At 48.1% G+C, this 21,643-nt stretch overlaps 1 protein-coding gene across 1 annotated transcript; it reads right to left on the bottom strand.

Moving 5' to 3' along the window:
• Positions 1-1,916: 1,916 nt before the first annotated feature.
• On the bottom strand, positions 1,917-20,627 carry doc2g (double C2-like domains, gamma). The gene is made up of 11 exons (XM_088919753.1): positions 20,536-20,627; positions 17,839-20,265; positions 17,667-17,746; positions 17,026-17,100; positions 12,226-12,335; positions 10,031-10,157; positions 8,305-8,355; positions 7,245-7,387; positions 7,075-7,156; positions 6,339-6,435; positions 1,917-4,641 (listed from the first exon to the last, which is right to left on the bottom strand). Exons 2-11 carry the CDS (start codon positions 18,122-18,124, stop codon positions 4,511-4,513), a joined length of 1,182 nt encoding a protein of 393 aa, XP_088775879.1. The 5' UTR covers positions 18,125-20,265; positions 20,536-20,627; the 3' UTR covers positions 1,917-4,510.
• Positions 20,628-21,643: the final 1,016 nt, after the last annotated feature.

Raw genomic sequence — 21,643 nt, forward strand, 5'->3', positions numbered from 1 at the left:
CAACCAGCCGCCACTGTCTGTATATTTCATCTGTCGTTTCTTATCAACTGTCGGCTGTAAATAAAGCTAAGTGTGAATTCATCACTGTCGGGGTGTTTGTTAGAAGAGTCCAGAAAGATCGTGGAATACTGCGGTAAAGTCCAATGAGATCATGGTATACTGCGATAAGACCAGAGAGATCATGGTATAGTGTAATAAAGACCTGAGAGATTAATGCATACTGCAATAAAGACCAGAGAAATAAGGATGAACTGCAATAAAGTTCAGAGAGACGAGGTCCTGTTCATGGGTGAGTCTTTAGTCCTATTCCTGGTTGTCTGGTCCTCTGTCTGGAGCTGCAGTCCTGTATATGAGGCTCTAGTCCTTTTCCTGTCCTCTGATCTTCCGCACCATGACTGAGGGGTGGAATTTCACACCACAGGAAGTAAGAGTATTGCAACAGTCTGGCACTGACTGCAGGCAGGGTTGTGAAACAGCGAGTCTGGTCACGTGACAAGCACACACACAGGACACCAGTCCATCACACATGGACAACAGGACGTTGATAATTGCTGGGTGCAAGCTGATTTTCTCCGGGGAGAATTCCTATTTTTAGCTGATGCTCTGTACTTCCTCAAACCATTGACATGAAAAACAGAAAGTTTCTGAATGTGTGAAAATAAACTGCCAGAAACCGCAATGCCCCAGATGGGGGAAATACCTAAGGAGATCAGCAGTGCAGCTGGAAACAGGGCATGACCTCTGACCTTTGACACAGGAATCTGGTCCTGACCTTCCTCATTACTGGCAGACAGATGGTACAAATCCTTTGCCTAAAAACGTTGATGGAAATAAACCAAGATAAAAACACTTACAGTAAGTAAGGGTGGGTTTTACTTGGAGCCCAATGAGGAAGTGACTGACGGCTGGCAGTTATTTTAATGTAATGTGTTTTTATGTGAAGTGTCAAATGTATCATCTTAGGGGAATCTGTAAAGATGGTCACACCTCTCTCTCATGTACTGCATTCGTGTAAGAACTTGCAGAGCTTCAGTAGTTTGAACTTCTTAATGCTCCCGATCATGACCTGTTGCTGTACCCAGCTGTCATTGCCTGCATCACTGATAACTGTGTCCATCTCATCACTCATTACTGTGTACACCCCATCACTGATCACTGTGTCCATCTCATCACTGATTACGGTGTCCACCACATCATTGATCACTGTGTACACCTCATCACTGATCACTGTGTACACCCCATCAATGATCACTGTGTCCACCTCATCGCTGATTACTGTGTCCATCTCATCACACATTACTGTGTACCATCATCAGTGATCACTATGTCCACCTCATTATTGATCACTGTGTCCATCTCATCAATGATCACTGTGTCCACCTCATCACTGATAACTGTCCATCTCATCACACATTACTGTGTACCATCATCAGTGATCACTATGTCCACCTCATTATTGATCACTGTGTCCATCTCATCAATGATCACTGTGTCCACCTCATCACTGATAACTGTCCATCTCATCACACATTACTGTGTACCATCATCAGTGATCACTATGTCCACCTCATTATTGATCACTGTGTCCATCTCATCAGTGATCACTGTGTACACCTCGTCACTAAGTACTATGCCCACCCCATCATTGATCACTGTATACATCCAATCACTGATTACTATATACACCTCATCACTGATCTCTGTGCCCACCTCATCACTGATCACTGTGTCCACCTCATTGATCACTTTGTACACCTCATCATTGATCACTGTCCACTTCATCACTGATCACTGTGTACACCTCATCGCTGATCACTCTGTATGCTCTGATCACTGATAATGTTATACACAGGCAGAAGAGTCGTCTAGCAGGTATTGACTGTGGAATGAAGGAATATCAGACACAGGAGGCAGTCAACATTGATAAGTATCTTCCCCCTTTACTTCTGAGACAATATGATTACATCACATCACCATGTTTTTACAGAACTGCATTAACTTCACATAAAAAGTAACATTACGCTGTCTACAACACAATACCACAAGAGGAAGCTTTATGAACGTAAAACTTTTCTGACTTTTTGTTATTTTCATTTCCAGTAGTTTAGCCTGAGCAGTTCCAGGAAGTAAAATGCTCTTAACTCTTCTCCCGTATTCAGAGCCTATTTGCAAAGGTGGTTGATAGTCTAGTGCAGAGTCAATTTATGGTGTTGACAGTCTGAACAGGTATGGATTAATGCTGGAGGTCGACACTGGACAGGTGTCCAATGTTGGGTCATAGTGGAGAATGTTGGTTCACTCTCCACTCCCTCCATAGGGTACTGGTGTGGATTCATGGCAGAGGTCAACAGTCTGGACAGGTATGGATTCATGGTGGAGGTCAACAGTCTGGGCAGGTGTGGATTCATGGTGGTGGTCAATGGTGTGGATTCATGGTGGAGGTCAACAGTCTGGAGAGGTGTAGATTCATGGTGGTGGTCAATGGTCTGGACAGGTGTGGATTCATAGTGGTGGTCAATGGTGTGAATTCATGGTGGTGGTCAATGGTCTGGACAGGTGTGGATTCATAGTGGTGGTCAATGGTGTGGATTCATGGTGGTGGTTGATGGTCTGGACAGGTGTGGATTTATGGTGAAGATCAGTGGTCTTGACAGGTGTAGATTCATGGAGGTGGTCAATGGTGTGGATTCATGGTGGAAGTCGATGGTCTGGACAGGTGTGGATTTATGGTGGAGATCAGTGGTCTGAACAGGTGTGGATTTATGATGGAAGTCGATGGGTGGGTGTGTTGTCAGTGGAGGCTGATGATCTGGCATGGTATCTCTTTGTGGTAGAGGTCAATGGTCAGGCATGATGTCAATTTGCAGTGTAGCTCAACAGTGCAGACTGTAAATCGTTTGCTTGACAGAGAACAAGAACCGTATCTTTCACTTAATTGAATTGATCACTGAACCTATAGTATACTACTTAGTAATTGTGAAGCCTGAAAACCACTATTACCATAATTGCCCTGTAGGTGGCAGCAGATGCAAACCACAGCAAGCACCAAGCACTCAACTTCTCTGAGTCAGTAAGTCAGTACTACTTGTGCCTCAAGTCCATATCTCTCTCTTTCTATGGCTACCTTAAGAAGAAGTCCATAAAGGGAAGTTACTGTAAGTCATGCATATCCTATTATTATATTGCAAGCAGCAGCAGACATTGTTTCTGGCTTTGTGCTTTCTGTTATTGCTCTTAATGGTGAGGCTTGTTCAGTCACTGTGCCCTGGGCTCTAACCCATACTCTTCTCACAATCTCTGGGCTCCAGGGGCCTGTGGCAGAAATGGTCTGTATGTATGAAGAGCACTGTGGGCCCCCCTCACCCCCATGGCACAGAGCCCGGAGCTCACCCAGCCTGTCCTTCAGAGGTCCCAGGAGAGTCGGGGCAGCACCTCATCTGGGCCACCTCCTCCTGTGGCCCTGACATCCTGCCCACACAGTCTCAGAGACACAGTTCCTCGCCATCTCCTTTCCAGCTCTCGTCCTGTGAAGTTTCTCCAAGACAGCCCAGTCCTTCATTGTGGTGTGGCATCCAGGATTGGTCACAATAGTCAAAATATTGTCTCTTTAGAGCCTTGCATAGTTAGAACACGTGTTTCAGGACTTCTGTCCCCAAGGCCTTAGCCAGTAATTGTAACAATCTGTCCAATGCAGAGCCAAGTCCACGTCATCTGAGGTCCAGGTCAGACACAAGGATCACAACAGGGGAAGATCATTAAGCTGTCCCTGGTCTTCAAGAAAGTTTCATGCTTTGGCGACTACAGTTAGAGTTTCTACCCTGCTGGTAGAACAGTTCAGAATTTCTGTCTGCTCAAGGGAATGCTAGTCTGGCCACACACTATTGTTCACAAGAGCACAACAGAACAGAGATATGGTGAGAGAGGAGACAACAGAAATTCTTTCAATAACACACACACACAACAGGGCAGAAGACACAGTGAGAGAGAAGACAAGAGAAATTCTTTCAATAACAAACACACACAACAGGGCAGAAGACACAGTGAGAGAGAAGACAAGAGAAATTCTTTCAATAGCAAACACACAACAGAACAGGAGATATGGTGAGAGAGGAGACAACAGAAATGATTTTAATAACAAATACACACAACAGGGCAGGAGATATGGTGAGAGAGGAGACAACAGAAATTCTTTGAATAATAAACACACACAACAGGGCAGAAGACACAATGAGAGAGAAGATAATACCTTAGCAATAAACAACATAAGATATACAGCAAGAGAGAGGAGACAACAGAGAATCTCTCTGTAATGAACAGAAAACAGGACAGAAGACACAGTTGGAGAGAGATGTCAGAGAATCCCTCTGCAATAAACAGACACCAGGACAGAAGACACAGGGAGAGGCACGAGATAACAGAGAATCCCTCAGCAATAAACACACAAGATAGGACAGGAGGCACACTGACACAGCTTGAATCTGATCTCATTGTTGAGCAGGGAGCTGTGCCATCAGTCGCTCACGTCTGGGTTGTCATTGGTCAGTGTGTGCCAGTACTCTACTTTCTTATCTTTGTGCTTCAGACACTCAAACCAGTGCCTCAGTCTCTCTCCTTTAGCATCGATTCCCAGCTGGATACCACCTGTGGGCATAGAGACAGAAAGAAGGGACTGACTGATACAGGCTTTTGGGGTCTCTGCAGTCTGTTAACACTGCACTGAGTACAGCACTGCAGTTTATTAACACTGCACTGTGGACTATTAACACTGCACTGAGATTCAGGATCAGTGGGGCAGTGTTGTAGGAGATGTTCTGTCTTTTTCACTCAGGACACTGTGCTCAGTAAGGAAGGCCGGTATTGAGGCATTCATGATACAGCAGAATATTTTGAGCCGGGCAGAGCTGGCTGCATCTCCGAGCTACTGTGACTCAGCATCTTGCTGTTAACTCTGTCTTGGCCACAAACCTTTCGTGGTCTGAGGGCTTAGAGTTTGTCTAGTGGCTCTTGGTTTGTGATCAGGAAGTCTAAGAGGGTTGTGATGGTCTGTTTATCTATGATTATTACTGTTTTACAGATTTTGTAATGCTTCTGCACTGGGTTACCTGTAGTCAAGAGTTTTGAAGCGTGTTGTTCCAGATTCTTTCATTTTGCACGCCCTGTTCTACAGGTAATGACTTTTTAGATTACTCCACTTTTGCAGTGTGCTCAGTAATATCTGAATTTTCTCATCATTAGTGGTATTTGTCCAGGCTGTTTGTAGCCTATCTTCATGCCTGGTTAAGGTCATACATGGCTGGTCTGTCACTGTGTCTCTGTGCTGGTGTGCTCTGATGTAGAGTGGTCAGAGACTAATGAGTTTGTGGCCTGACAGTGAAGGCACTGATACAGGAGGGGTCCAGGTCAGTGATGGCTTAGACCACCACACTGCTGCCCACAGCTGAGCTGTAGGTGAACCTGCCTAGGGAGTCCCCTCTGGTCCTGCCGTTGATGATGTACAGGCCCAGCACTTGACAGAACTGGAGCAGCTCGCGCCCGGTGCTGTTGACCGTGGTGTCATGGCTGCACCTGTGTGAGGTGACCGGTGTGTGGTACAGAGGGGATTGGATAGTCCAAATATGGGTGTTTCTCTGTGTGCAGGTGAAGTTGGCCAGTGTGCCTGATTGTGTGTTGAGGTCACCGCAGAGCAGGGCGTTTCCCAGTCTCTGGAAATGACAGATCTCTGTGGGAAGAATGTGGAGAATTCCCTCAATGTAATAATTGGATTTGGTAGGGGGAATGTACTGTAGACTGCTTTTTTTGTGCAAATGATATTTCTACTGATTTTGAGCCAAATGCATGACCTGTTTCTCTTTACAGGTTGTATGGAGTGACTGTACCTTCTCATCTGTAACATTCAGTAATCTCTGCTCTGAGTGACTGTAGTGCCTGTGCTCTTGAGGACATGCCTGCCTGCCACCCTATCTTAGACATCATCACATCCCTCCCTGCTGAAACACTGAGGAGCTCATACCGTGCACATCGCTCAATACTAATCTAGACATCTGTCTGAATATATGTAATTTCACACTTCTTATCTGGTATGAGAAACTTGTGCAGAATTTCCACACTATGAAAAAAACATTTGAAAAGCAGTTTAAAGTCACAGCTACGTGCTCTTATTCTTCAGAATGAGCTGGTTATTGGTGATTGATGAATATGCTGATGAGCTTAGTGCAAATGAAGTAGAGCCCTGTGACTGCGTGAAGTCCTATCTGGTGCTCAGTGATGAAGTCAAGTAGGGCCTGGAGTCTCTGGTGCCCAGTGATGTCCTCACAATCCTCCAGTCCCTACAGGCTCACCGATAAAGTCGTTGCTCATCCCCAGGTCATAATCCCACACTGAGATCTCGAGAGTCTTTTTTGCCAGCTCCTCATGAGGGATCTCATAGACAAACTCCTGAGAGACAGACAAGTCAATATATTAACATTGCACTGAGAGAGAGGGGTTAATACAGTACAGACACACTGACTGTACACTCCAGTACATTAACACTGCGCTGAGAGAGATGGGTAAATACAGTACAGACACACTGACTGGACACTCCAGTACATTAACACTGCACTGAGAGAGAGGGGTTAATACAGTACAGACACACTGACTGGACACTCCAGTACATTAACACTGCACTGAGAGAGAGGGGTTAATACAGTACAGACACACTGACTGGACACTCCAGTACATTAACACTGCGCTGAGAGAGATGGGTAAATACAGTACAGACACACTGACTGGACACTCCAGTACATTAACACTGCACTGAGAGAGAGGGGTTAATACAGTACAGACACACTGACTGGACACTCCAGTACATTAACACTGCACTGAGAGAGAGGGGTTAATACAGTACAGACACACTGACTGGATACTCCAGTACATTAACACTGCACTGAGAGAGAGGGGTTAATACAGTCCAGACACACTGACTGGACACTACAGTACATTAACACTGCACTGAGAGAGGTACCACAGTAATAATGCATATTTTAATGCCAGCTTCAAGACACACTAACAGAGGTGATATAGCAACAGACTCACCTCATTGAATTCAGGGTTTAGAGTCTTTTTCTTGACAGCTGTCTTGTACTTGGACTTCTTGCCTGTGTCAGGACGCAGAACACTGCAGAGAGATAGACAGCAGGCATGAGAGACAGGAGAGACTAGCGCACAGAAAGGGCACAGCAGGAGAGACACAAGACCAGACTGACATCTTGACGAAGGGATCAGAGTATCCGTTGGAGTCCATGGCTGCCAGGTGTGCACAGCGGACAATGCCGACCAACAGCGCCCCCCGCTGGACAGAGTAACACAGTGAAACCAAGACGCGTCCCCGATCTACACTGGCCACAGCCTGGGAGAGAGAGAAGTGAGAGTTAGGATATCGCTCTATGTATGGGCAGCTCCTGGTAAAACAGATACACCAAGCAGCCAGAAGGGAAAGAGAGAAGAGCTGTTGTATATCCAGTGTGAAGCAAAGCACTCAAAGACTGAAAAGCCTGCTCTCGTGTTTGACTTTCTAACTTCAATTCTTCAGTCGCTCTTGAACTGTCACAGCAAACCCGCCCCAGAGCGGACCATGGTCTTCTCCTGTCTTCCTGTGTAACCACACTGACACGTTCCTCCCCAACGCCCACGGCTCCTAGCTGTTATCGCCGGCCCCTCTTAGTGAAGTCTGCACAGCCTTGTTTCATTGCTCTCCACTCGGAGTTTCATTCCCTCGGATCTTCCATTATCGTCACTCATCACCCCGCCACCGTTCTTCAATGCCTTCACTCTTCATTAATCTCAGTTTCATCTAACTCCTCCCTCCCTGCTGATCCTGTTTGGCCCGTGACACCTGTTTGTATGCACTCCTCTCTCATCCTACTCTCTCTCTCAGGCCACACGCCTGTCCATTGATGGTGTAACCAGGAGTGATATCCAGCCTCCCACTCCCCTATCCAGCTATTCTCGTACGCCGTCCCATTAATCCAGAAGAGTGTTCATTTCCACTCACAGACTATCCTATCTGCTTCTTCCCTCTGGATGCCTGTTATCTAATTATCCTAGGGGCGCCTCATTTTATACTGGTTGCTCTCTCGTAACCCACCTCTACCTCCCTCACATGCTGATCAATTGTACCGAGGAGTGAGACAGAGAAAAGTGAATCTTCATGGGAGCCGAAACTCCTAAAACTCACAAGATTCAATGATGTTACAGCCCCTCCGAGAACAGGAACAGAAATACCCCCAAAACGCAGCCACGTTGATGAAGAAAAAGTGCACTGACCTCTTCCTCATATAGAGCCATTCCTCTCTCTGTGTTCATGGTGAGCTTCGTCTACAAATACAGCAAAAGCAAGATCAGCCTGTGTGTGCAGCTGTCGGGGTGCGAAGATTTGATTCTGCTTATCTGTGTCGCGAACAGGTCTGCTGCACTAGGGGACAGTGAGAGAAGAAACAGCTGCACGAGGGGGCAGTGAGAGAGAGAATAAATTTATCAAGCAGGGATGTTAGAACAGTCTGCTGCACCTGGCCTTGAACTACATGACTCGCAGATCACGTTAACTGCTCTACATGGATGACCTGGTCCTGTTGTCACCTGTTGTCACAGAACAGGGGCTTGCAGCAGAGCCTGGCACTGCTGGAACAGTACTGAGAAACCTGAGCACTAACAGTCAACCTGGACAAGACCAGAGTCATGGTTTCCCAGAAGAAAGCCAGACCTCAGGGAAACAGGGACCACTTCACACTCAACAACACATTGAAACACACAACCAGCTACACATACCTGGGTCTGATAATCAGTTCATCTGGAAGTTGTGACCTGACAATGAAGGGCTGTCTGTAGAAAAGGCCATAAAAAGCAGGCTTTTCACCATCAACCCTCCCACAAGAAGCTGGCTTCAAATATTTGAATGTGTAATTCAACCCATTGTCCTATATAGCAATGAAGTGTGGGGTCCCCTCAGAGAACAGGTTCACATAAAATGTGCTAAACACCCCATAGAAACCCTGAACATGGGGTTCTGTAAAAAACATCCTCCATGTGCAAAGAGAATCTCCAAACATGTGCAAGTCAGAATTAGGCACATACCCACTGCTGATCAACATACAGTATAGAAAAGATCAATATAGATGGTCACATCTAAAAAGCAGTAACCAAAACTCCTACCACCACAAGGCCCTGTTGAGCCAAGAGCTGAGCCCAACAAAGAGCCCTCTGATCCAGCTGGTCCTGAGGCACACTGCCCTGAGCCACACTGACATCAGCCAGCCTCAGGACAGCACTGCTAGAGCACCACAACTCAGACTCAACCACATCACAGCACAGATCAAACAGCAATATCTCACACACTGGGACACACACACAAACATAAACTGGAATGCTACAGAACCCTAACAGACAATACACACGAGCTTAATAATTGACCAGCAAATATTGCTGTTAAGAAACAGGAAAGAGAAACAGACCCTGACAAAAGTACAAGCTCACTGACCACAATTTGGCCATAGAAACTGGGTGATAGGACTGGCTGTTCTCCCACTGCCAGCGGGGAGAAACATAAACACTCTCTGCACTTTGTGCTTCACTGTGAGAGTTGGGGGGGGGACCTCAGCTAAAATGGCAGCCCAGTATGTGATCTCCTGTCACAGCCTGAGGAACAGTGAGCCAAATACAAGTTGCATATTATATGTAAATGTCTGTAGATGTTGTGTTGATTCTACATACTTTGGCCAAATTGTAATTCGTTGGTAATGCCAATAAAGCTTGTTGAAATGAATTGATAGTACTGCTCCTCTAGGGGGCAGTGAGAGACTGTACAGTTGCACTAGTAGGCATTGAGGGACAGAACAGCACCATTTATTGTATTAGCTGCGTCTTTATTAACTCTAGTTGTATTAACAAAGTCTGGATTCTCTACTGGTGCCCTAATTGCCAGCATTAACTGTCTATTTGCAGTGCCAGTATTAAATAGCAGCTGTGTAACTGTACAAAAACACCGTGTTACTACCAGCTGCTGCCTCTCCAGACAGATGTTGTAGTTCTTCGTCTGTCCAGCTGTCAGCTTCTTCAGGGGAACCCGAGTCTCCCCAATGAACTCATTGCGCCCCAGCCTGTCCATATCACAGACACACAGCCTGAGAGAGACACAGGGGAGAGAGCCACAGAAGCACAAAGGATGAAGAATGAGGGTCTGAAATTCACAACAAAATCCACATCAAGTTTTGTAAAAATCTCAGCTCCAAACTATGCTTTTCTCTCTACTTACTGACTCATCAGAGTCCATCACTACTGCTCTCCTCTCTCCTTACTGACTCATCAGAGTCCATCACTACTGCTCTCCTCTCTCCTTACTGACTCATCAGTGTCCTTCACTACTGCTCTCCTCTCTCATCAGTGTCCATCACTACTGCTCTCCTCTCTCATCAGTGTCCATCACTACTGCTCTCCTCTCTCCTTACTGACTCATCAGCGTCCATCACTACTGCTCTCCTTTCCTTACTGACTCATCAGAGTCCATCACTACTGCTCTCCTCTCTCCTTACTGACTCATCAGTGTCCTTCACTACTGCTCTCCTCTCTCCTTACTGACTCATCAGCGTCCATCACTACTGCTCTCCTCTCTCCTTACTGACTCATCAGTGTCCATCACTACTGCTCTCCTCTCTCATCAGTGTCCATCACTACTGCTCTCCTCTCTCCTTACTGACTCATCAGCGTCCTTCACTACTGCTCTCCTCTCTCCTTACTGACTCATCAGTGTCCATCACTACTGCTCTCCTCTCTCATCAGTGTCCTTCACTACTGCTCTCCTCTCTCATCAGAGTCCATCACTACTGCTCTCCTCTCTCCTTACTGACTCATCAGTGTCCTTCACTACTGCTCTCCTCTCTCATCAGTGTCCATCACTACTGCTCTCCTCTCTCCTTACTGACTCATCAGCGTCCATCACTACTGCTCTCCTCTCTCCTTACTGACTCATCAGTGTCCTTCACTACTGCTCTCCTCTCTCCTTACTGACTCATCAGAGTCCATCACTACTGCTCTCCTCTCTCATCAGCGTCCATCACTACTGCTCTCCTCTCTCCTTACTGACTCATCAGTGTCCTTCACTACTGCTCTCCTCTCTCCTTACTGACTCATCAGTGTCCTTCACTACTGCTCTCCTCTCTCCTTACTGGCTCATCAGAGTCCATCACTACTGCTCTCCTCTCTCCTTACTGACTCATCAGTGTCCTTCACTACTGCTCTCCTCTCTCCTTACTGACTCATCAGCGTCCTTCACTACTGCTCTCCTCTCTCATCAGTGTCCATCACTACTGCTCTCCTCTCTCCTTACTGACTCATCAGCGTCCTTCACTACTGCTCTCCTCTCTCCTTACTGACTCATCAGTGTCCTTCACTACTGCTCTCCTCTCTCCTTACTGACTCATCAGCGTCCTTCACTACTGCTCTCCTCTCTCATCAGTGTCCATCACTACTGCTCTCCTCTCTCCTTACTGACTCATCAGCGTCCTTCACTACTGCTCTCCTTTCTCCTTACTCACTCATCAGAGTTCATCACTACTGCTCTCCTCTCTCCTTACTGACTCATCAGCGTCCTTCACTACTGCTCTCCTCTCTCCTTACTGACTCATCAGCGTCCTTCACTACTGCTCTCCTCTCTCATCAGAGTCCATCACTACTGCTCTCCTCTCTCCTTACTGACTCATCAGCGTCCTTCACTACTGCTCTCCTCTCTCCATACTGACTCATCAGCGTCCTTCACTACTGCTCTCCTCTCTCCTTACTGACTCATCAGCGTCCTTCACTACTGCTCTCCTCTCTCCTTACTGACTCATCAGCGTCCTTCACTACTGCTCTCCTCTCTCCTTACTGACTCATCAGCGTCCTTCACTACTGCTCTCCTCTCTCCTTACTGACTCATCAGCGTCCTTCACTACTGCTCTCCTCTCTTCTTATTGACTCATCAGTGTCCTTCCCTACTGCTCTCCTCTCTCCTTACTGACTCATCAGTGCTCTCCTTCACCTCTGCTATTCTAACTGATAAGCTCCTTGATGTCTCTTCCTGAATGGGTCTGAAATGCTCCTAGAGCCTCTGTGTCATCCTAACTCCTCCCTCTTTAGGAGGTCTGAGCATCATCTCAGCCAGGGGGTTTAATCTCGGCCTAGTGAAAGAAGCCAACATTTCAGGGTCAATGTTACCGCAGTGTCTTCTGTGCCATGTCGGCCTCTGTGATGCCATAATAGGTCAGAGTCTCATTCCACACTGGGTTCAGAGTGTTACGCAGAGTCTTCGTACGTAATTTGTTTGCCTGAGAGAGAAAGAAAATGCTCTGTCTGACCTATATTATACTGAGAGAGAGGGGTTAATACAGTACAGACACACTGACTGGACACTCCAGTACATTAACACTGCACTGAGAGAGAGGGGTTAATACAGTCCAGACACACTGACTGGACACTACAGTACATTAACACTGCACTGAGAGAGAGGGGTTAATACAGACACACTGACTGGACACTCCAGTACATTAACACTGCACTGAGAGAGAGGGGTTAATACAGTACAGACACACTGACTGGATACTCCAGTACATTAACACTGCACTGAGAGAGAGGGGTTAATACAGTCCAGACACACTGACTGGACACTGCAGGACATTAACACTGCACTGAGAGAGAGGGGTTAATACAGTACAGACACACTGACTGGACACTCCAGTACATTAACACTGCACTGAGAGAGAGGGGTTAATACAGTACAGACACACTGACTGTACTGTAATAGATTCATGTTATAGATTTTAATGAAAGTTGACATATTGGTCTGTAACTAAATGGGTTAGTTTACTCACCCCTCTTATTCATGATCACTGTCTGACCATTTTCCAGTTTCTGGATTGTACCTGTGTCTTCAGTGGTTTTTGGAATAAGTGAGTCAGTGGCCTTTTAATAACACACCAATGTTATCCAACAGCACATTTGTCCTTCAGCTGTCTGGAGGCTGCTGTGATCACAGCTCCCTGATGTCTCTATCACCTCTGTCTTGAGTGTTTGACAAGTCCAGATCAAGTGGACATTCCCTCCCGGAGTAGCTCTAACAGACGGAGAGAGTAACAGTCTTTAGCCATGTCAATGATATCAGCTTCAGTTGCAGTCTTTCCTATCAGTTCTTCCCAGTCTGTGTGCGGGAAATTCAAATCCCCCATTATCACCACTTCTCCTGCACAAAGACATCCCTGATTCCATCAGATCAGACTGTGTGATATCAGACGTCTGAATGTGCTGGTCTTTACTGGACCATTATCTCTGTGCCCCTGATAGATATGAATAACTCTGGACCCTTGATTCCTCTAGGTCATCGTCGGCAGGAATGATTATGAAAACTGCAATGAAAGTGACCTGGTTGTCATTCCTCCTGAATTTCAGTTTCTATTTCACCAGGAAGTGTCTGTGGAGGTTTACTGATTATTGAGGTTTGGAGAGATTTGGTTTTAACCCGCCGGGTGAGGAGCCTGGGGCTCGTCAGAAGATACGCGCGGGACCCTGGAGCAGACCCAGCAGCTGAGAGGACCCCCCCAGGCACCGAGAGCATCGTTCACTGGGCCTTATTTCGGGGTGCTGAGATTGGTTCTGGGGTACGGGCGGTGCACCTGTGAAGACCAGCGAACACGTTGCTGGGCTTGTACTCAGGACAGGTGACTGGAAAGACTGTGCTCACCTGAAATGAGGGGCCTAGGAATTGTTTCTGGTTTTACAGGCTGGTGGAAGAAATGAGTGCAGGTGGATTCTAACAAAATAAAAAACCAACCCAGGGGGAAAATAATAGTTCCTTATACTTATATAGCGCTTTTCTGGACACTCCACTCAAAGCTCTTTACAGGTAATGGGGATCCCCTCCACCACCACCAGTGTGCAGCCCCACCTGGATGACGTGACAGCAGCCATAGTGCACCAGTACACTCACCACACACCAGCTCTCAGTGGGGAGGAGAGCAGAGTGATGATGCCAGTTCAGAGATGGGGGTTATTAGGAGGCCATGAGTGGTAAAGACCAGGGGGAAATATGACTGCCAAGGTTAATACCTCTACTGTTTTCCAGAAATGGCCTGGGTATAATAACCACAGGTTTTACAACTCATCCGAAGGACGGCACCTTTACGACAGAGTTGTGACCCCATCACTATGTGGTAGATGTGTTAGAAGAGAGAAGGAATGATGGAAATCACTTCCCAGCAGACCAGTGGGAACTCAGGCAACTTCAGTTCCTGCTAAAATGACGTTGTCTGGGTGGTCTGAAGGTACAGTCGGAAATGATGTTAGGAGGCAGATGAGATCAGAACCGGCAGTGATTCGGAACTGCACTGCCTTCGAACTTGAAAATGAAATTGAGAGACAGAGCCGTGGTATGGAAGAAGCCCAGAGCAGGAGCTGGAAGAGATCAAATTGACTTGAAATAGGAAGTCATCGCAGCCGAGGGGTGTAAGGTGAGCTGGAACAGCGAAACGGACTCTGGTTTGCAATTGCTGCCCCAGGAGAGGCAGCGATGTCGGCCGGGCACGACCTGAGCGGTGCGAAAGAGCTCCGAAACCCCTACCGAGGACCCTGATGAAACCGGGGGGCTGCTGGAGACGACAGTAACTCGCTGGAGAAGAGGGACGGGCCCTCCTGGTTCTCCAGAAAGAAATTCACCCCCGCGGGCCGTCCATGCGGCTGGACAGAGGGAGGAGATGGACAAGGAGAGGTCTGAGATCTGTGCCAGAGAACGTAGATGAGCCGATCGAGACGCGGGGGGGGCGAAAACATCAGAGCGCTGAGCAGAACCTAAAGACGTTTCTGAAGATATTCTCGAAGTCTCTGGAGGGATGAGGTGTTGTGTGAATGAATAGAAACATATGGATATTTCTACAGTCAGCATGCACATTGTTTCAGCTTCCAGGCACTGATGAGTTACAGCCGGAGAGGGACACTGAGTCATGCAGGAGCAGTGAGCTGTCTGACTGCATCACCAGCTCTGCTGCACACAGGAGCTTTATCTGAACAAATAACATCTGCAGTAATGACTAACACTAACCCCTCCCATCAACCTAGCATTCGATCTCCCCCTCTGTATCCTGTATCCACTCAGTGTGTCTGTATTAACCCCTCTCTCTCAGTGCAGTGTTAATGTCCTGTAGTGTCCAGTCAGTGTGTCTGTACTGTATTTACCCCTCTCTCTCAGTGCAGTGTTAATGTACTGGAGTGTCCAGTCAGTGTGTCTGTACTGTATTAACCCCTCTCTCTCAGTGCAGTGTTAATGTACTGGAGTGTCCAGTCAGTGTGTCTGGACTGTATTAACCCCTCTCTCTCAGTGCAGTGTTAATGTACTGGAGTGTCCAGTCAGTGTGTCTGGACTGTATTAACCCCTCTCTCTCAGTGCAGTGTTAATGTACTGGAGTGTCCAGTCAGTGTGACTGGACTGTATTAACCCCTCTCTCTCAGTGCAGTGTTAATGTACTGGAGTGTCCAGTCAGTGTGTCTGTACTGTATTAACCCCTCTCTCTCAGTGCAGTGTTAATGTACTGGAGTGTCCAGTCAGTGTGCCTGTAGTAACCTCTTTTTCATCCTTGTCCTCTGTCTCTCAGTGTCTGTCCTGGGGTATTTTTGTCAGCACCAGCATGTCGCAGTGAAGTCGCAGTGAAGTTCTGTTCCCTCTCTCCTGTGGTTTAAATATTTCATTTCCTCTCTATTTTTGGGAAGACATCTGTGTGGTTTTCACACTGTTAGAGGAGGCTGTCTGTCTCCCTCTCTTCCTCTTGTAGGTGAGACTTCACACAGCCCAGTAGTGCCATGGTCCCCAGATTTGCCCCCAGCAATCTCGGTCTCTGTACCTGCCCATGTCTGCCTCAGCAGTGGCTGTGCAGAGGACCGGTCAGGGCTCTGCAGCGCCCCCTGCTGCTCGGACTGTGAGCTGCTCTCAGTAGGGTTCTGGGGAGGGCTGGACCCATGTCCTGCTCGGGCCCTGCTGGTCTGGGGTGGAGTCAGCAGGTATCAAGCTCCTGTTCTCTCTCTGCGGACTGACAGGCCCAGGTATTCCCAGCTCCCTGTGTTTTCCGCTGGGCTGCTGTTTGAGTTGAGCTGGGGCTCATGTGTCTGTGTCCCTCTCCCAGTGACCTGCCGTGACCTTGACAATCTGCACTCGTCCCTTCGGGGTTGGGGGTTGGGGGTTGGGGGGGGGAGGAGGGAGGGAGCTGTGACAGCAGTGGGAGGTTGTCATGGAAACTGGAGAGATTGTTACGCAGGGCACGGAAAGGAGGGAGGGACAATGGGAACAGCCCCTCACACACCATTGGCTCAGCACAGCTGGGCTGCTTCCTCAGCGCCAGTTCTGTCTCTGTGTCCCAGTCACTGTGTTTCTGTGTGGATTTCTGTCAGTGTGTGTCTGTACGCCAGTGTCTGTGTGTCTCTGTGCTCCAGTGGCTGTGTCTCTGTACTCCAGTATCCGTGTGTGTGTCTGTACTCCAGCATCAATGTATGTTTGTACTACAGTGTCTGTGTGTGTTTGTACTACAGTGTCAGTGTGTCTGTCTGTACTCCACTGTCTGTGTGTGTCTGTACTCCAGTATCTGTGTGTGTGTCTGTACTCCAGTGTCTGTGTGTGTTTCTCTACTCCAGTGCCAGTGTGCGTCTGTACTCCAGTGTCAGCGAGTGTCTCTGTACTCCGATGTCTGTGTGTGTGTCTGTACTCCAGTGTCTGTGTGTGTGTCTGTACTCCAATGTCTGTGTGTTTCTGTACTTCAGTGTCAGCGAGTGTCTCTGTACTCCGATGTCTGTGTGTGTGTCTGTACTCCAATGTCTGTGTGTGTGCCTGTATTCCAGTGTCAGCGGGTGTCTCTGTACTCCAGTGCCAGTGTGTGTCTATACTCCAGTGTCAGTGTGTGTGTCTGTACTCTAGTGTCAGCGAGTGTCTCTGTACTGTTCTCACTGTGTGATATAATCTTCAATCTGGTACCACTGATGTACCTTACTTGCCCCAGGCAGCAGGTGCAGTTTGACATATGGGTCAGCCAGGCCATTAGAATCCATGGGTTTCAGCCCCTGTAGAGACAGAAGTGATGAATGTTGAGCACTCTGTGGGGACTCATTTAGCTACTGGACAGTCAGCCATTATCTCAGTGCTCCGCTGGGATCAGGGTCAGGATACTGGGGTCACTGGAGCAGGGAGAGTCAGCAACAGTCCTGGAATTAGTCAGAATGAACTGGCTTCAAAAACATGGAAGCTACAACAGAACATAAGATTACAGGAAAGTTGATTGTTAATTGATCAAGGATGTCATCTAACTGTGTCTTGAAAGAAGCCATGGCACTGGCTTCAATAACATGGCTGGGCAGCTTGTTTCACACTCCCACCACCCTTTGTGTTCTCAGTTATTAAATGCATTTCCTGGAGTTTCCTTTGTTTGTGTTTGGGCATATGGAGATTTTTGCTTTGTGGTACTCTGACAGACTCTGGGAGGTACTGGGATACACTGGGAAACTCTGAGACACTGTAATACTCTGGGAAACAATGAGATACACTGAGATACATACTGGTGTAGTGGTGATAATGATGATGGTGATGATAGTGATGATGGTGATTAATGGTGATGATGGTGATGGCGCACCTTGGCTCTGTGCACACTGCAGTTGAGAGCGTTGTTCTCCTGATCAAACAATAGGCTGAACTCCAGGGTTCCAAGGTATGCTGGGAGACACATCAATAACCAAAGAGAGATCAGTAGTTGAGCAAAGGATCAACCGGTTTGAGATGGAGAGATGAGAGAGAAATGCGCTCACTAGCATCATCCGAGTCGTAACTGTCCCCTTCTGCCTCGATGTCCGATTCCTTGTCCCGCTCTCTCTCCTCTTCCCTCTCTTCATCTCTGTCCTTCTGCTCTTCTGGAGGCTCCGGGGGGTCACAGCTCTGGATGGGGGGATCCCTCTTGGGCAGGACCGTAGCAGGGAAGTCGTGGAATCGGGGGAAGAAGTCTGAGATCTGCTTGATGGGCCGAATGGGCCCAGGGCACACATTGATCGCCATGTGCTCCTGGATAGAGATTTTGTGGGATTTGGGGACACTCATACTGAGAGACTTGCTGGCTCGTTGTAAAAAGTTACTGCTGAGAAGCTCTGTGCTACAGAGTGCTACTGTAGAAAAGGTCTGTGCTATGGAGTCTTACTCTCCTCTATGCAGGAGCTCTGTGCTATAAAGTGTTACCACAGGGGAGCTGTGTGCAAGAGATTGTTACTGTAGAAAAGGTCTGTGCTACAGAGTGTTTCTGAAGAAGAACTCTGTGCTACAACGTATTACTGTAGAGGAGCTCTGTGGTACAGAGTATTACTGTAGAGGAGCTCTGTGCTACAGATCGTTACAGTAGAGGAGCTCTGTGCTACAGTGTATTAGTGTAGAGGAAAGCTGTGCTATAAAGAATTAGTGCAGAAGAGCTCTGTGCCAGTGCAGGGTTAATGTAGTTAAGCTCTGCATTAGTGCAGTGTGACCCTGTGTCAGTTTAGTGTTAGGATAAATGAGCTCTGTGTCGGTGCAATAAGAGGGAATATGAGGTCTGTGATAATCTGTGATAATTGTATCTATTACTGCAAGGGTTAGTAGAGTGTAGCCCTGTGTCTGTGCATTGTTATTGTAGATACAATTGTTATTGTATCAGAGCATTTTTAGTGTAGAGTTACTCTGCGTCAATGCAGTGTAGCCCTGTGTCTGTGCAGTTTAGTCCAGTGTCAATGCAGGGTTAGTGTTGAGAAGCTCTTTATCAGTGCAGGATTAGTATAGTTGAGCTCTGTGTCAGTGCAGGGTTAGTGTAGTTGTGCTCTGTGTAACTGCATGGTTAGTGTAGAGGAGCTCTGTGTCAGCGCAGGGTTAGAGTAGTTGAGCTTTGTGTCATCACAGGGTTAGTGTAGTTGTGCTCTTTGTCAGTGCAGGGTTAGTGTAGAGGAGCTCTGTGTCAGTGCAGTGTTAGTGTAGCAAAGCTCTGTGTTAGTGCAGGGTTAGTATAGTTGAACTCTGTTTCAGTGCAGGGTTAGTGTAACAGAGCTCTGTGTCAGTGGAAGGCTTGTGTTGAGGAGCTCTGTGTCAGTGGAAGGTTAGTGTAGCAGAGCTCGGTGTCAGTGCAGGGTTAGTGTAGAGGAGCTCTGTGTCTGTGCAGGATTAGTGTAGAGGAGCTCCGTGTCAGTGCAGGTTTAGTATAGTTGAGCTCTGTGTCAGTGCAGGATTAGCGTAGAGGAGCTCCGTGTCAGTACAGGGTCAGTGTAGCATTAGTGTAGAGGAGCTCTGTGTCAGTGGAAGGTTAGTGTAGCAGAGCTCTGTGTCAGTGCAGGATTACTGTAGCAGAGCTCTGTGTCAGTACAGGGTTAGTGTAGAGGAGCTCTGTGTCTGTTGCTGCAGAAGACCTCTTAGCTGGTAGGTGTCTGTTCTGACTTGCTCCAGAGCTGTGCACTATAACACCTGTGATACTTGTGTCTTTGTGAAGTCTTGGTGAGGATAGGAGTTCTTATCTGTGCCTTGCAGTCTCTCTACCATGACAAAGAAATTCATGATTAACAGTAAAGTGGCACTCTGGCTGTTAATTGGAGTAATTAAGGGTTATTCATAGAACTGATCTCACAAACCAATGGGTGCTTTCTGATAACTGGCTGCTGTCATCTCATCTGGTGACTTCACACACCCAAAGAGCAGATTGACATGAATCCGTGAAAACATGGCGTCTAAATTTACTTCTCTTTAGTGTGTCTGTGTTTATTTTTACATATTTACGGACGTAAGCAGCTGTCTATCCCCGGCCTCAGTCACACCATCAGTCAAACACACACTACAGCTCGTTCGCACCTGCAGAGACCGCTAGTGTTCAAACTGTGCTAACGAGCTCCTGTGCTCCGGATGCGGTTGTTTGAGCTGGGCTTCAAATCTCAGGCTCCGTCGCCGTCCATCAAGACCGAGGAGATCTAGTTCCTCTAAGACCTTTGAGAATGAAGAGAAGGTACAGACCTTTCTGTGTGTGTCTAAGGTTTATCAGAAGGGGGGGTGGCCCTGGTGTGAGTGTGTGTTTGGGTCTGTGTGTCCTGGGATGGACAGGTGTCCCATCCAGGGTGTACCCTGCCTCGCGCCAGTTGCTTGCTGGGATAGGCTCTGGCTCCCCTGCGACTCAGAATTGGATAACGTGATTGGAAAATGTATGGATGGAGCTGGTTTATCAGGAGCGGGAGATCAGCCTGGGAGAGAGAATGTTAATGATCACCACCTGCTTACAGAAATCAGCCCAGACACAGAAACATTTAAATGCACAGTCTACAAACAGATAAACACACAGCGACAAGCCCTGTTACTGCCGTGTAGTACACACACAGACTCTCTCACACACACACACACACACACACACACACAGGTTTCCACACAAACATGCCTCTGGACACACAGACACTGCAGAAACAGGTGCACATGCAGTCAGCGTGTCACGGGCTCACAGGCAGAGACAGACGTACCCGCTACGGCAGATCGACATCAGTGGGCTTCTCTGCTTCCCCGTCTCCTCTGTGTGTCCGCTGTGTTTCAGCTCCACGCTCCACTGAGCAGCTCCCAGCGCTGAGCTGCTGTTTTCTCACTCTGTCACTCCCCCAGACCCCCCCACCTCCCCCACCCCCTCCTCGCGCTCGGCCTCAATAACGGCGCGTCCTTTCAAATCCCTGCGTCCTCCTTTCTCTCCCGGTGCAGAGGGAACACGGAGGAATTAACCTCTTCCCTCTCCGAGCAGCCTCGGGGAGCCCACACTCCCCCCTCGGAGGGAGAAGCACCCTCTCTCCCGCCTCCAGTGCCCAGTGGGGCAGGAGGGTGCTCCGGTGACGGTCCCGGGAAAGCCAGAAGACTTCATGCAGTCCTGACGCAGCTCGTCCGCTCAATGGCAGTCGTGGGCAGCAGGCTGGTGTGGTTCGAGCTCGGGAGCGTGGCACACTGGGAAGGTAAGGGGTGAAGTCAGAAGCCTCCTAAAGGAGCAGAGTGGACAGTCAGGGTCCTGACACCCTGGTCCAGATGCCCAGAGTGGACAGTCAGGGTCCTGACACCCTGTTCCAGCCCAGGGTGGACAGTCAGGGTCCTGACACCCTTCTTCAGATGCCCAGAGTGGACAGTCGAGGTCCTGACACCCTGGTCCAGATACTCAGAGTGGACAGTCAGGGTCCTGACACCCTGCTTCAGATGCCCAGAGTGGACAGTCGAGGTCCTGACACCCTGGTCCAGATACTCAGAGTGGACAGTCAGGGTCCTGACACCCTGGTCCAGATACCCAGAGTGGACAGTCAGGGTCCTGACACCCTGGTCCAGATACCCAGAGTGGACAGTCAGGGTCCTGACACCCTGGTCCAGCCCAGTGTGGGCAGTCAGCTTCCCCATATCCTTGTCCATCCCAGAATCCCTGCATCCCAACGCCCTGATCCAGATACCAAGAGTGGACAGTCAGGGTCCTGATTAACTAGTCCAGCCTAGAGTGGACAGTCAGGGATCTTGAGACCTGGGAAAGAGAGACACTCTGATCACAGGACAGAGAAGATTTTTTTGCTTCTGTCATTATTGTGCAGAAAAACAACACTCAGTCCC

This window comes from Atractosteus spatula, chromosome 6 (assembly GCF_055471065.1).
Source record: "Atractosteus spatula isolate fAtrSpa1 chromosome 6, fAtrSpa1.hap1, whole genome shotgun sequence".
NCBI lineage: Eukaryota > Metazoa > Chordata > Actinopteri > Semionotiformes > Lepisosteidae > Atractosteus > Atractosteus spatula.